Genomic DNA, 14,724 nt, shown 5'->3' with positions numbered 1-14,724 from the left:
ACGAGCTTCATTAAGGCAGCAAGGCCCAGGGGTGTCTTGGGCGCTTATAGTTCTCGCTTCAAAGATTCATTCAAAGTCAATCGATCCATTTCATTGAATTCATATTTATAAGATCATATTAGTCATGATTCTCTTTGTTTATTTGTTTATTGTCCTTCTTCACAGGGGTTTTCAGTCTTCAGACCAAGTCTGTCGGTGTATCTCAAGAGCATCATTGATTTGTATGAGCGGTCAGAGCTACTTACTTAGAATCAATGCATCGCCACCTAGGCAGCATAACTGTGCAGGCTGATACCATGTACACGCATTCCCGAAAAAAAGAAAACAAGAAAAAAAAAAAGATAGCACGTCTCGATGACTTCCGAACTGCCATCTCCAATCCCTGATGCAAGCAAGACATGAAACGCCAAACCAATACCCAACCCACCCGAGACAGGGGTTTTGGAAGGAAAAAACAGCGATAGAAGGCAAGTGGAGAAAAATAATAAATAAGAAATCAAAAAAATGTAAGCAAATCATTAAGTCATAATAGCTTCAAGCCCGAGACAGCCGAAGCCCAGCTCATGCATCTCATCATAGGTTCGTTGATCATCTTCTAAGCAGATCCTCGACGCTGAAGCACTTCGCCGATCAGTCGTCGGGGTCCCATTCGTTCTAAGCTTCTGGTCCACGAGGAACGTGCGGGGGGCACCCATGAAGGCCGGTGCCAGCGACGTCGAATGAAATCATCTACTAGGGTCATCAACCCCGTCGCCACGATTGCGCTAGAGAACCGGATTGTTAGCCTCACACTCGCCTCACAGAGAAAAAAAAAAATACAGAGGACAAACAAGTCACTTACTCGGCAACGTCGGGCATCTTCTCATAGACCGACTCATCGCTGATCCACAAGGATGACGGGGGTATCCAGCCCCCCTTGCTGTCCTCCTCGACTGCCTCCAGGGGTGTCAGGATCTCGGGAACCATGTGGGCAATGGTCCTCGACGTGCGCGTGTCCACCAAGAAAAATGACACCTCACGCAAATCCCCCTCCTTCCGAAACTCTCGCCTCCACTGGTACCGCGTGGACCAGTACACATACTCGTACCTCTTATTCACGCCCGGGCCCCGTCGTTTGAGCACCACATGAGCATAGTTGGAAAACTCCAGCAGCATGGCATCCTCCAGCGCGGGCGGTCTATCGCTAACGTCTGGGTCTCGATCCGCAGTCTCGCCCAGCCCGTGCAGGTTCGCAGACTCAAAGCCCGAGTCCTGCCGTTTGAGATGGTCCACCGCGGCTGCCTGGCCGCTGGAGCTTGGCCGAAGGCCGGCCAGCACGCTGCTCCACGAGCGTCGAAACACCGGCCGCCGGTCCTGGTCGGGCGCCTCCTTGCGAGCCGAGTGACACACCTCGCGGCCTGAGTCGCGGCAGTAGCGGCGCAGCGAGCACTTGCGCGAAAACAGATCATACATGCGCAGGTGGAAGAGCGTGACATCCTGTTGGTATCCGCCCCGCCGCGGGACCAGGGTGTCGACGCGCAGATTCATGTTGCCATCGACGGTCGTGTCATCGTGGCGGATGAGCAGCCGGCGCGAGGAAGGAAACAGACCTGCAAACGAGGACGGCGTGGAGGATAGCACCTCGGTTGGGAAGTCTTCCTGGCGCTCCTCGACCTCATACCGCGGCTCCTGTGGCACGACGTCTACTATAGAGCCGCTGGTGGTGGCATAGGTTGACACTGAATCGCGGGGCCGTTGGGAATCAGCCTCATACTCGGGCCAGTTCTTGTCTTTGGTGTTGGTGTTTCCAGTAGTTCGGTCGCTGATAACAGTTGTTGCCGTACTTTGGGATCGATCTGACCCATCACTATCAGTTGAACTTGAGCTGCCTCCGCTGCCGGCACGGTCTTGGCAGGATTTACAGGAACCCATCGTATATGACAACCAGTGATCCACAGGAGGAGAGAAAGATCGAGTAGATGGGGTCAAAAAAAGACAGAGTGAGAAATAGGGAGCGAGCAGAGGAGACAGTATTCAGAAGAACGCACGTCCCGTTGGGGATCGGACCAAGGGTGGCCGGCCGATTCCGAGATCAAATATACCCGGGAAATTTGATGCCAGGAGGGGCGTCAGATTCCCATGACGTGAAAGCGCTGAAGAACAAGCTATCTGGTATGAAGGGAATCCCGATCACCACGCGATGGCCGAGATATGGCCCAGGGTCTGGCGAGTAAGATGGGGGTCAATTGTCATCTGAGGGGTGAAATGCCTTGAAAAGTAGAAGAAGGCAGGAAAAGATAATAGTAATAGTAATAATCGCAATAAGAATAAGAATCAAGCAAAAAGAAATCCAAGTGAAACAGAAGTGAAGTGGGGGAAGCGAAGAGGAGAATGTGGAGTGGCACGAGTATTTAGAAGAAGAATGAGCCCAGGAATGCCCTCGTCATTCAAAAGAGATCGGTGATCGATCTCCCAGCATCAAAGACTCTGGGGATGATTTCTCCCAAAGCAGAAGAGCTAGAAAGCACCTGGGCAGTTCATCTCTAAGCCAGAGGGGGGGGGGGGAGTGATGTGTCTACCTAACATGCCCAAGCTCTCAGGATGTGATTGTGTCGCCTGTTCATTCGCGGTCGCAGCCCCCCCTTCTTTTCTTTTGCTTACAACCCCGCTATGCTTCAGCTAAAATGATGATAGGCCACAAGCCTGGACGGGGGGGCGTGTAGGCGCAGGAGGCGTTCTAGAAAGACAAAAAAGATAGGTTCTTCCAAGATTCTTTTTGGCTGCTCACGTCATGGGTGAAGTGTATCAGGTCCGAGCGGGGGGCTTGGTTCTCGAACTGCAAATTTATTGTACGAACTGGGCCCTCGACTGGGGGCTTTAAATAGTCTGGCTAAGTAGAAGTAAGTAGACGTCAGGATGGATCCTGTTCGTGGGCCTGCGGTCCGATCCGAAACCACACTTTCTCAGAGAATCCGCCTTGCTTCACCAAGTCCATGGATATGGTGATTTAGGCAATAATTACTTGGTAAATAAGGTGATTGAATCATGATCGGTGCCTGAAAAGCCTGTCTTGGGGAGCATCTGATAACTCTGCTATGACGACATCGGCCTGAGCGTGGGGAAGAGGGAAGTTGGCCACGTCTTACCTCCAAACTTGCAAGTGTCAGACCCTTATCTTGCAATATTAATTGCAAAAATCACCGAAAGTAAGATAAAATAAATCCAAGTCTACATGTAATATATCATAGTAATAAAGAAACCACTCGAACCTTGACCGGCCCGACCAAGTAATGGCGGCATTCTATAATCCGCGAGTACAACCTTACAAGCAGGTAAAGATAGACTGAGGGCAGACTAAACCTGTGCGTACAAAGGCTGCGGAAGCTCATCGCCCGGCTGAATCAATGCCTCCGAGCGACAGGCTGGATGTGACACCAGTCCGGCTCGGCTGCCCGGGGCCGGGGTACGGAAACCTACATAGGCTTCTCGGCGAGCTGGCTCTCCCACAGTGACCGACCAGGTGTGCAGACCGTAATATGAGGCAATCGAGTGGACCAGCCAACGACTGATTGAACCATCCAGTCAGTACACTGCGCGCTTTCTACTACCAACAACAAAACTCACCCAAACCCAGCGGCGCGGTCATCGACCAGACTCTCAAAGACCATCTTCTCGCCATCTCGCTCGTTGTGCGCGCTCATCTCCTCGCGCAGCTGTCGCAGCCTCTGCTTTCGCTCGGGCGTGTCATGCATCTGGCCGTTGCGGCCAACAAAGACAATTTCATCTTCCGAGTCCTCCGCTGCAGATGATTCGGGGGCGTCTTGCAACCCTTCATTCTGGATGAGAAGCTGCTTCTCGTTCCACTTCCGGATGAACACTCGGATCTCCTCTTCAAGATCCTGGAGCATGCCGCGAGCGGCCCGAGCATGTTTCAACTTCAAGCGCAGCTCTCTGGGAACGCGATGCTTCTCGTCAGTCTTCTTGGCCGGTTGGTCTGCCATCCGCGAATAGTGGACATCCCAGAGCGGCGCCAGATAGTATGGCATGGGGTCATGACGCGGGCAAGTCGGCTGGACCACCCAGTCGTTCGGAGATGGTGCTTCTGCCCACGGGTTGTGCAGCAAACGGTCTTGGGAGGGGTGTCAGTATCCCAACTTCTCCCCTCTTACCGGGCTGGGCTCAGGTCGACAACCGTCCCATGCAGAGGATAACACATACCATTCTCCCAACGCTGTCTCCGGCGGCTCCCATCCTTGCCCTTGAGCAGAGCGTCGCGCCGTTTCAAACTATCTCGACGAAGAGGCTCACGGCGCCGGAAGCTGACTGTCGGGGCCGGGCGAGACTCGGGACCGACCACCTTGACCTTTGGGAGGACCCAGTGGCCGGGGCCTGGTCATCGAGCGGGATCGACAAAGACATGGTAGCACCACGGAGACTCGGCCGGGTCGTCGAGGGCGATGCGTTTCCATCGGCCGCACTCGTCTCCGTCAGCGTCAGATCGTGCAGCGATGCCGTCGCCTGTTCAGTCCATGCGGAGATGGCTCGAGTTTGCTGCGGCGACAGGGTCCCCTGGGCCGCTTGGGAGGAGTGTAGCTGAGGATGAATCGCCATGGTGGATAATGGCGACACTATTGCAGCGATTGGAAGGGGATGGATAGAAACAGGATAAGACTAAGACCTTAGGGGAGAAGGGTGTATACTCAGGGAGGGGGCGCCAGATAAGAAAGCGATAACTCCGTCCCAAGTCACCTGGGCTGGTTCCCTCGGCTGATTGGTCAGTGGTGGCCCTAGCCCTGATTGCCTTTTTGGGACAAAACGGATGACCTCGGGATGTCCCTTTTGATCCTTTTCAGGTGAAGAGCCACTTTGGCGATGTACGTCTCAAGACAATGTCCTATTTTATGGGGCATTGCAGGCTTCCATCATTCATCGGAATGACTCACGCGGCACAATGAACAGTCATCGGAGCGTCTCCACTCGGAGTCACACATAGTGGAGCACCTCGGAAGCCCAGTTCTGACGCAATGGACACGATCTTCTGAACTTGGAGAGTAGAGGTAATCAGTCAAGCATACAAGCATGCTCAATCTGCCTGGTCCTCGGCCCGTAAATCACATCAAGAAATAGACATCAAGCCATCCATGGATAGAGGCCATGGGGTCCAAAGGGCACGTGAGGATCGGCCCCCAACTTAAGGCTGCACAACTCTGTTCCTTCCACTTGCCTCTACAAAGCACGTCTGGGTCGAGGCAAGTCCTCCCTGTATAAAGATTTCTCTTCCTTGTTTCTTCCATAACTCTTTCAGCTCCCAGTCTACCTCTCAAGATTCTACCACCATGAAGTTCCTGGCCCCTCTTGCGCTGAGCGCAACCGCTCTGGCTGCGGTGATCCCCCAAGAACAAGAACCAATGGGCCCTTCGCTGGTCCAGCACACACGTCAATCCAAGTCACTGGTCGAGCTGTCCCCGTCCCAAGTCCGATGGGTGACTGACGAGGAGAAATGGGCGCTGAAATTGGTATGCCCACACGCCGCTTTTTTCCGCTGAATGCCGGCAACTAACTGGGGTCGATAGGACGGAGTGAACTTTATCGATGTCACCGAGGAATACCAATCTGGAAGCTATGGAAAGGTCCAAGCGAGCAACACTGTGCGATACCCCGCGCAGATGAAGCACGTATCGGAAATCTCCCCGCTGGCCAAGGAGCTCTCCACGGACAACATGAAGGCCAATTTGCAGCATTTTACTTCTTTCCACACCCGCTATTACAAATCTTCGACCGGAATCGAGTCAGCTACCTGGCTCTTCGATCAGGTGGCGGCCGTACTCCAGGAGTCTGGCGCCAGCTTGTACGGAGCGACCGTGCAACGATTCGATCACCCTTGGGGCCAATTCAGCATTATCGCGCGCATTCCTGGAGAAACCAAAAAGACTGTGGTGTTGGGCGCCCACCAGGACAGCATCAACCTGTTCCTTCCATCCATCCTGGCTGCGCCAGGGGCAGATGACGATGGCAGTGGAACGGTCACGATCCTGGAAACTTTGCGGGCCCTGCTGCGGTCCCAGAAGATCGTGCAGGGCAATGCTAAAAACACGATCGAGTTCCACTGGTACTCGGCGGAGGAAGGAGGCTTGCTGGGTTCTCAGGCCATCTTCTCCAAGTACAAGAAAAATTCCCAGGACGTGAAGGCCATGCTGCAGCAGGACATGACCGGTTACGTCCAGGGAACTTTGGATGCTGGCCGTCCCGAGTCTGTCGGTGTCATTGTTGACTACGTTGACCAGGGATTGACGCAGTTCATCAAGGAGGTGATCACTACTTACTGTGATGTCCCCTATGTTGAGACCAAGTGTGGCTACGCCTGTTCGGACCATGCCTCTGCCAGTCGATACGGGTACCCCTCGGCATTTGTGATTGAGTCGCAATTTGAGCATTCCGACAAGAAGATCCACACCACCGAAGACAAGATCGAGTATCTCAGCTTCGAGCACATGCTGCAACACGCGAAGATGAGCCTGGCATTTGCCTACGAGTTAGCATTCGCCTCCTTTTGAGTTGGCCTTTTGACTTGGGGATTGTGTCTTTATTTTGAGTCTTAGTCTTTTTTAAGGTACGGCGTTTAGCGATATACGACTGTCTATAGGCGCTGGTTGCCTCACGGTGAATCGAGGACCAGCACAGCGCTTCTTGAGGGATTATACCCGATACCACGATTCTTATGAAATACCAATTCTATCCATTGGGGCCTAAGTAAATCGACAAGCAAGTATTTCTGTAAGCCTTTGTGGTTAAGTTCTTTCTGGCTTGTAGTTATAGTAGCGCGAAAACCTGATCGGCACATAACGTATGCGGAGAGAACACGTGATCTACCCGGTCGCCCAACAAACCTTGGGAGTTGCGGAATTTCTAGTGGCCGGCATCAACTCGCCGGGATTTCAATCCCGTATTATACACGAGCCACTGCTCTTACAATTGTCGCAGTGCCTGAAAAATGGCCTCCTCTCACCCCTATGCCAAGGAGCTGGAGCTGGCGAGTCTGGCCGTCCAGCGAGCAGCTCTCCTGACCAAGGAACTGCTCTCAGCAGTCGACAAGGGCAGCTTGGACAAAAGCGACTCATCCCCAGTGACCATCGCTGATTTTGCCGCACAGGCAGCGATTATCGCCGCGATCCACCAGGCCTTCCCGGACGACGACATCGTGGGCGAGGAAGACGCAACGGCGCTGCGCCAGGATCCCGGCCTCCTCGAACGGACATGGGAGCTAGCCACGTCTATCCATCTTGACGATGAGGCTAGTGAAGCACTCCTTTACACGCCACGTACCCGAGATGAGCTCCTATACCTGATCGATCTCGGGGCCAAGGGCAAGAGCGGTCGTAGTGGAAGGGTCTGGACCCTGGATCCGGTGGACGGCACTGCGACCTTCATGCGCGGTCAGCAATATGCTGTGTGTCTGGCGCTGTTGGAAAATGGGTGCCAGAAAGTTGGAGTGCTGGGCTGTCCGAACCTGAACCTGGGGTCGGGGCATGTCGCCGAGGACCTCGTCGACCGAGACGGCTATGGACAGCTTTTGTCGGCCGTGGCCGGCCACGGGGCATCGATCCGCCCGATGGGCCATGGTGGTCTTCTTCCTGCACAGCCACTAGAGAAAATTCCGCAGATCACCGACCCGCGCGAGTTGCGGTTCGTCGACACGCAGGCGGCAACGTCCCCAGACCTGGAGAGTCACAGCCGAGTCGCCGCCCATTTGGGATGCCCCTGGCCCAATTCGGTGGATCTCTGGTCGGCGCAGCTGCGGTATGTGGCCATCGCGGTGCGTGGCGGGTGTAATGTGTTTGTCAAGATGCCGCGCGACCGGGGATATCGGTCTAAGCTCTGGGACCATGCCGGTGGCATGCTTCTGGTGCAGGAGCTCGGCTGTACCGTGACCGATCTCGAGGGCCAGCCGGTTGACTGCGGCTTGGGTCGAACCTTGGCTTCGTGCTACGGCATGGTTGTGGCGCCGGCTTCCATCCATCCACGGGTGGTCGAAGCTGTCCAGGCAGTCCGGCAACCCATCTCCAGTTAATTTGGAGGAAGCTCACTTCAACTCATGATAAAGAAAGAGACAAGACACAAAAAAGGCTCTTGGACCAAGCCGTAGCTCAGAACCAGCGGTCAAGGCGCGTTCCTTTCTTCTGGGTATGGAGCACTGGCCTCGTTTCCCCGCGTTCCCCGGGTCTTTCCCCGGTTGACAATCGCCGGCTGGTACAACATCTCCATGGATCCATGGATGGTTCGGTGTAGCCACTCTGTACTCCCTGGGCCTCGTTTATGGCTTGAAACTCGTGACAGGTGTTCGGTCTTGTAGAAACGGGGGCTCCACCAATTTGTTTGAGGTTTGCATGGAGAGTTTCACCCCAACGTCGATCTTATGTCTGTCTTGGTAGGGCCGTGCACGAGGATCGACAACGGAGACAGTTGCGCCATTCGCGCTGGCGGTTGCACCGTTCAAAGGACCCCAGCCCAGTTCCAGGACTCTGTGTGTCCCCTTGTACAGTCGCAAAAGAAAAGTAGCCTCGAAGAATTACAGAATCAGCATGAAAAACAGAATATCAACACTAGGATTTCTGTACCGCACAAACTCATAAAACATGCGGTTGATGTCATCAGTGCTGCATTCGGGATCAACGCCACCGGTCAGATCAGGCGGGGGATTCCTTTGGTTTCCTGATTTCTGATTTGCGTCGAGGATTGTGTCACTGCGTAGTTCTGTCGGTACTTGCTTTAGTACTCTTGGTACTTCTGTAGGAGAGTACCTTGAGAGAGTATGAGAGGGTATATGTATAGCCCCTTCCCCGCTCTCTACTTCTCCTCCTCCCTTATCCATCAACAACATGGCCTCTTACAATCCCTTCGCCCGGCGCGAGTCCCATAACGTGCATGCTCTGAATGTCTATCGCCTCTTAGTGCCCCTCACCTGGGCGCTGGTGGTGGTGGTCGGCATCTACTATTCGCTCCACTCGCCCGATGATGTCAAGCATAGCCATAAGATCTGGAAGCAGGCCAACAAGCACACCACGCCGTTCAGCCAGAATACTACTGTGACTGGGATTTACTGGTGAGTTTTGACCAGTCCATGAATTAAATCTGGAAAGAAGGAAAAAAAAAAAGTCCTGTCCATATTCATCAGTTTCTCAAACAGGATTCTCCTTCTTCTGTCTCAGCTCAGCTATGTGTGGCACCTCTTCTCCAAGGACGCCGCGGTGGTAGCAGCCGCCGCGAATGTCGCCACGCACTTTATTCTCAACAACCTGTTCGTCTTTGCGTGGATCCTGCTCTGGACCCGCAACCACTTCTGGGGCGCTGAGATCATCCTCATCGCCCACCTTGTCAACCAAACCATCACCTACTGGCGCCACAGCGGCTTGCCGGCCTTTGTGCACCTTTCTGTAATTGCGGGCCCCTATGCCTGGACCTTGACCGCGCTGTTCTGGAACGGCGCCGTCGCCGTGCACAGCAACAACCTCCCGGCGCGCATCGTGGCCAACATCTTCATCTGGGTGATCCTGGTGGTTGGTCTCACGGATGTTGTGCTGCGCCAGGATTATATCCTGGGCTACTGTCTGAGCCTGTTGACTCTGTGTAAGTCACCGCCCCTCCCCCCGACCCGTCGGGATAATATATACAAGTAGGGAATAGTTTTGCTCATGGGTTTCCCTCTAGCACTCGCCCTCAAACAGGTCGCTATCAAGGTGATCGCTCTGCAGTGGATCTTCGCCTTCACCATTTTCGCTGTCTTCCTCGTGGTGTCTGTTTACATCTCCAGCACTAAGTACTACGGGCGCGACAGTCTCTTCCGTCGCGTTGTTCAGCCCGAGGCCTCCGACCGCGAGAGACAGCCTTTGTTGAATGAAGAAGCGTAGACATAAGTGGTGCATGGCACAGAAATGTCTGTGACTCGGTGAGTGGTTGAGTTAAAAAAAAAATTCGGGTTTCTCGGCTGTAGGATATATATCCAAACCGGGAACGTGCTTATGTTGGTTGGATATGAATACTGGTTTATTCTTTTTTTTTATTCTTTTTTTTTTTGTGGAGATCAATTCCCTCGTGTCTCTAGTATTGATTCTGTGCGTACTGGTTACATGTCCTTATCAAATTGTAAAGATGCACGAGCGTGACAGATGTGACTATGGAGAGGGAGCGAGAGGGATGTGTTGATGGACCCACTCGGTGGAGATCTTGGATCGGGGAAGTTGAGCTTCCTCGCACCTGGGCAAAGCAAGGACAAGGCCGAGAGACGGGACACGATCTTCGTGGACTTAATTGTCAATAATCCTTTTTCATTGCTCAAAGCACAGCATCCCCCGTGCAGCTGGAAGGCCGAGGCGGTCCCCTTGCAAACACGTTGCCGTGGAAACGGCGCATCTCCACTTTGTTTGAACAAGCGGAGCGTGGATTTGTTTGATGTTCTTATTCTTATTCTTATTGCGGGACTCTTTCTCTCTTCTTTTCTTCTCGAGCACTCTCACTTGTATCTACCAAAAAAGACCTTCGATTATCATCAGCTTCATCAGCTTCGAGGTATTTTGACACGGTGAGTGACATTCCTCCGCTCGACCCTCATTCCTCAACCTCTCCACCCAAGTCACTGTCGACCTGTCAGAGCTGACCTTCTGTCTCAGTAGTACCACAAGACGTGCCAGAGTCTCATTGCGCAGCTTGTTTCATCGAAATCCAACCAAACCGCTCTAGTATGAAGTGTTGAGATAGCAAGACCAGACCGCAATCCACGTTCACACCATGAACCGTCACCCTCCGTCCAGCTACGGGGACGAGCCTCCAGCGTACATGGACGACGAGCAATCTTCGTTTCTTGACGAGCCCGGGTCTCCCACGGCCCCTTCGCGTCACAATAGCGCCACGATGCGGTTGTTACCCACTACGGGCGACAACCGGGATATGAATAGCAGCCAGAGGGCACCATCCCCGTCCCATTATGAGTCGGAATATTTGAATTCTACTCCGTAAGTGCTTCCCACGTTGCTTTCCAATGCAACCTTATTCCTCTGCACACATTCCAGTTGTTCCCCCCCTGCCTACGAAAGCCCGTCCATACTCTTCCATTGGACGCGGTCCTTGACATCATGTCAAGGGTGAAGCTCTCCAATACCTTGGAAAGATCGTCCAGAAGTGGGCTTTGCTATTGGATGAGAGCATACTTTCTTCTGGGAGCCCATCCCCTCCCCTCCATAAACAATACACGCGCGCCGTACTTGTTTACGGTTGTGTCCCATGCCCTGCCTCCACCTGGGTTATCTTCCTACCAACCCCATTCAAAATGGAGCGTCCGACGCGGCCGAGATCTAACATCAGAACGCGAAACCCTAGGACAAGGCAAGCACCGGATTACGACAGCCGCTTCTACCAGGTCCCGAGCGTGTCTTCACCATCCCGCCCGGCATCTAGTCTGGGCAGTGCCCCCAATCTACCCCCTCCTACCGCCAGCCTGGCGGACACTTCCGTCTACCCATCTATTCCTCCCCGAACAGGCTCCCCGACGCGTCCTTGGAGTCCGTCCCATGTACGCGCACCCTCCGTTTCTACGGCCAACTATGAACGTGCCGATATCAATGGCAGTCCGCGGCCGGGAACGCCCAGCTCGCGGTATGGGGGTAGCCCTCGACGCCCATTGCCGCCGGCACCGCTCTTTTCCAAGCCAGCATCGACGAACGGTGCGGACACGAGCATCGACATTGGCGATGGATTTGGTGCGGAGGATCCTTTTGGTGGCAACGGCCGAACAATTTACCATGGCTCCCGTGGCAGTGTGCGCTCCTTCATGAGCGAGTCGACGGTTATGGGAGATGAAAAGGAAGAAATGACCAAGGTCGACTTGGACGACGAAGACGACGAGGCCAGCATGATTGACCCCAACCTCCACTATGGTCCAGCGCCGGAAAAGCAGGGTCGTCGTGGTGTCCGCTCGGCACAGACGGCGAAGAAGGAAGTTCAGCTGATCAACGGCGAGCTGATCTTGGAGTGCAAAATCCCAACCATCCTTCACAGCTTCCTTCCGCGCCGCGATGACCGTGAATTCACGCACATGCGGTATACGGCCGTGACATCTGATCCGGATGATTTCACGAACCGGGGTTACAAACTTCGACAACAGATCGGGAGCACCATGCGCGAGACCGAGTTGTTTATCTGTGTGACCATGTACAACGAAGACGAGATTGGCTTTACTCGCACGATGCACGGCATTATGCGCAATATCAGCCACTTCTGCTCGCGTTCCAAGTCCCGCACCTGGGGCCGCGATGGGTGGAAGAAGATCGTGGTCTGCATTGTGGCAGATGGCCGTAAGAAGGTCCACCCGCGGACCCTCAACGCCTTGGCGGCCCTCGGTGTCTACCAGGAGGGAATCGCCAAGAACATTGTCAACCAGAAGCCGGTCACTGCTCACGTGTACGAGTACACCACCCAGGTGTCGCTTGACTCGGATCTCAAGTTCAAGGGTGCCGAAAAGGGCGTCGTTCCCTGCCAGGTGATTTTCTGTCTGAAGGAGCACAACCAGAAGAAGTTGAACTCCCACCGATGGTTCTTCAATGCCTTTGGTCGTGCCCTCCAGCCCAATATCTGTATCCTTCTCGATGTCGGTACCAAGCCGGAGCCAACTGCCCTTTACCACCTGTGGAAGGCCTTTGACCAAGACTCCAATGTCGCCGGTGCGGCCGGAGAGATCAAGGCTGGTAAAGGTAAGGGTATGCTGGGACTGCTCAACCCCCTGGTGGCGAGTCAGAACTTTGAGTACAAGATGTCCAACATCCTTGACAAGCCGCTCGAGTCTGTGTTCGGGTACATTACCGTGTTGCCTGGTGCGCTCAGTGCGTATCGCTTCTTCGCGCTGCAGAATGATGCCGACGGCCACGGGCCGCTGAACCAGTACTTCAAGGGCGAAACTTTGCATGGCCAGGACGCCGATGTGTTTACTGCGAACATGTACTTGGCCGAGGACCGTATTCTTTGCTGGGAGCTCGTGGCCAAGCGGGAAGAGAGATGGGTCTTGAAGTTCGTCAAGAGCGCTGTTGGCGAAACTGATGTTCCTGGTATGTTTCTCTCTTTCGTTGTTATTGGGAATCCTTATTAACCAACTCTGCAGACTCGGTCCCTGAGTTTATTTCCCAACGACGACGATGGCTCAATGGTGCCTTCTTTGCGGCTGTGTATTCCATCTTCAATGCCAAGCAGATCTGGAAGACGGATCACACGCTGGCACGAAAGATCTTGCTGCACATTGAATTTGTGTACCAGTTTTTCAACCTTCTGTTCACGTACTTTGGATTGGTAAGACAATCGCTTATGCTCAGGTGGCTTTCTTCGAAGCGTCGGCTAACCCGGGCAGGCCAATTTCTATCTCGCTTTTTACTTCATTGCCGGCTCGTTGACTGACAAGAAGCTCGATCCGTTCGGTCACAACATGGGCAAGTATATCTTCATCGTACTTCGCTACGCGTGTATTCTGGTCATGTGTTTGCAATTTATTATTTCCATGGGCAATCGGCCGCAAGGGTAAGTCGTGAAATCGTCCCTATTCAGAATTAAATACTGACATTATTCCAGCGCCAAAAACCTGTATCTTTCTGGCATCATTGTGTACAGCATCATCATGTTCTACACCATCTTCTGTACTTTGTACTTGGTGGTGAAAGAATTGATGTCGCGTGCCGGGGCCGGTAGCGATTCAATGGATGTCACGGACGGGCTGATGGTCAACATTGTCATGTCCATGCTGTGCACTGTCGGGCTCTACTTCTACACGTCCTTCCTCTACCTCGATCCATGGCACATGTTCACGTCGTCGGCGCAGTATTTCCTGTTGATGCCCAGCTACATCTGCACATTGCAGGTTTACGCTTTCTGCAACACGCACGATGTCACATGGGGTACCAAGGGAGACAACGTGATCAACACGGATTTGGGAACAGCCAAGGTAATCAACGGGACAACGGTGGTGGTCGAGATGCCTTCGGAGCAGCTGGATATTGACAGCGGCTACGACGCGGCCCTGCGCAATCTCCGGGACCGCCTCGAGGTCCCCGAGCCGCCCGTGTCAGACTCCCAGATGCAAGAGGACTACTACCGAGCCGTGCGCACGTACATGGTGTCGATCTGGATGGCCGCCAACGTCGTCCTCGGTATGGCCGTGTCCGAAGTGTATGGCACCGACTCCGGCGGCACTAACATCTATCTGGCCATCATCTTGTGGTCCGTGGCTGTTCTCGCTCTTGTCCGTGCCACTGGCTCTACAACCTACGCGATTTTGAATCTCGTCCACAAGATTGTTGAAGGCAAAACCAAGTTCGATGCCGGGAACATCACCAACTTCACTCCCAGCTCTTACGGTGGCAGCAGTATCAATGGCAGCTCTGATACTGGTGGCAATTCTTCCTCCTCGCGCCCTGTGCGCTATGGCGGCGGTGCTACGCTCAAGGATCGCTTTGCTGAGGCGCGTTGGGCGACGAGTCGGAAAGTGGGCAAGCTCATGTTCTGGCGGAAGTAGTCTTCATCCTATTCTATCTTGGAGTTGATGCATTGGGGGGATTTGCTTTTTCATTTTTTTTTTTTTCATGAAGGACATATTGTGATGAATACCGGATTTTATCTTGTCTTTTTTTTTCTTTGATTGTTTTTGCTACGTCTCCTCCCGCTATGATTGGGAATATGTGTCTATGTGTATTGATGGATGTATTTATGTGGCTT

At 53.6% G+C, this 14,724-nt stretch overlaps 6 protein-coding genes across 6 annotated transcripts; 4 read left to right on the top strand and 2 right to left on the bottom strand.

The window, feature by feature from the left end:
- Positions 1 to 595: 595 nt before the first annotated feature.
- Positions 596 to 1,911, bottom strand: NUU61_005540 (uncharacterized protein; the record flags this gene model as incomplete). Its single annotated transcript, XM_056656122.1, has 2 exons — positions 596 to 764; positions 842 to 1,911. The coding sequence occupies 2 exons, from the start codon at positions 1,909 to 1,911 to the stop codon at positions 596 to 598; spliced, it is 1,239 nt and encodes a 412-aa protein (XP_056511735.1).
- A 1,422-nt stretch (positions 1,912 to 3,333) lies between these two features.
- On the bottom strand, positions 3,334 to 4,590 carry NUU61_005539 (uncharacterized protein; the record flags this gene model as incomplete). Its single annotated transcript, XM_056656121.1, has 4 exons — positions 3,334 to 3,544; positions 3,604 to 4,108; positions 4,198 to 4,368; positions 4,407 to 4,590. 4 exons carry the CDS (start codon positions 4,588 to 4,590, stop codon positions 3,334 to 3,336), a joined length of 1,071 nt encoding a protein of 356 aa, XP_056511734.1.
- A 725-nt stretch (positions 4,591 to 5,315) lies between these two features.
- lap1 (putative aminopeptidase) lies at positions 5,316 to 6,533 on the top strand (the record flags this gene model as incomplete). Its single annotated transcript, XM_056656120.1, has 2 exons — positions 5,316 to 5,495; positions 5,553 to 6,533. The coding sequence occupies 2 exons, from the start codon at positions 5,316 to 5,318 to the stop codon at positions 6,531 to 6,533; spliced, it is 1,161 nt and encodes a 386-aa protein (XP_056511733.1).
- Positions 6,534 to 6,970: 437 nt separating this feature from the next.
- Positions 6,971 to 8,047, top strand: NUU61_005537 (inositol monophosphatase family protein; the record flags this gene model as incomplete). The annotated part of the gene is made up of 1 exon (XM_056656119.1): positions 6,971 to 8,047. One exon carries the CDS (start codon positions 6,971 to 6,973, stop codon positions 8,045 to 8,047), a length of 1,077 nt encoding a protein of 358 aa, XP_056511732.1.
- An 808-nt stretch (positions 8,048 to 8,855) lies between these two features.
- On the top strand, positions 8,856 to 9,884 carry NUU61_005536 (DUF1774 domain-containing protein; the record flags this gene model as incomplete). The annotated part of the gene is made up of 3 exons (XM_056656118.1): positions 8,856 to 9,079; positions 9,164 to 9,603; positions 9,685 to 9,884. The coding sequence occupies 3 exons, from the start codon at positions 8,856 to 8,858 to the stop codon at positions 9,882 to 9,884; spliced, it is 864 nt and encodes a 287-aa protein (XP_056511731.1).
- Positions 9,885 to 10,761: 877 nt separating this feature from the next.
- Positions 10,762 to 14,524, top strand: chsB (chitin synthase class II; the record flags this gene model as incomplete). The annotated part of the gene is made up of 5 exons (XM_056656117.1): positions 10,762 to 10,985; positions 11,350 to 13,070; positions 13,124 to 13,308; positions 13,367 to 13,533; positions 13,585 to 14,524. 5 exons carry the CDS (start codon positions 10,762 to 10,764, stop codon positions 14,522 to 14,524), a joined length of 3,237 nt encoding a protein of 1,078 aa, XP_056511730.1.
- Positions 14,525 to 14,724: the final 200 nt, after the last annotated feature.

The sequence above is a fragment of the Penicillium alfredii genome, assembly GCF_028826965.1.
Source record: "Penicillium alfredii strain IBT 34128 chromosome Unknown utg000007l_segment0_segment0, whole genome shotgun sequence".
In the NCBI taxonomy this organism is placed as follows: domain Eukaryota; kingdom Fungi; phylum Ascomycota; class Eurotiomycetes; order Eurotiales; family Aspergillaceae; genus Penicillium; species Penicillium alfredii.
The sequence above is the reverse complement of the archived record's forward strand: the minus strand, read 5'-3'. Positions and strand labels throughout refer to the sequence as shown.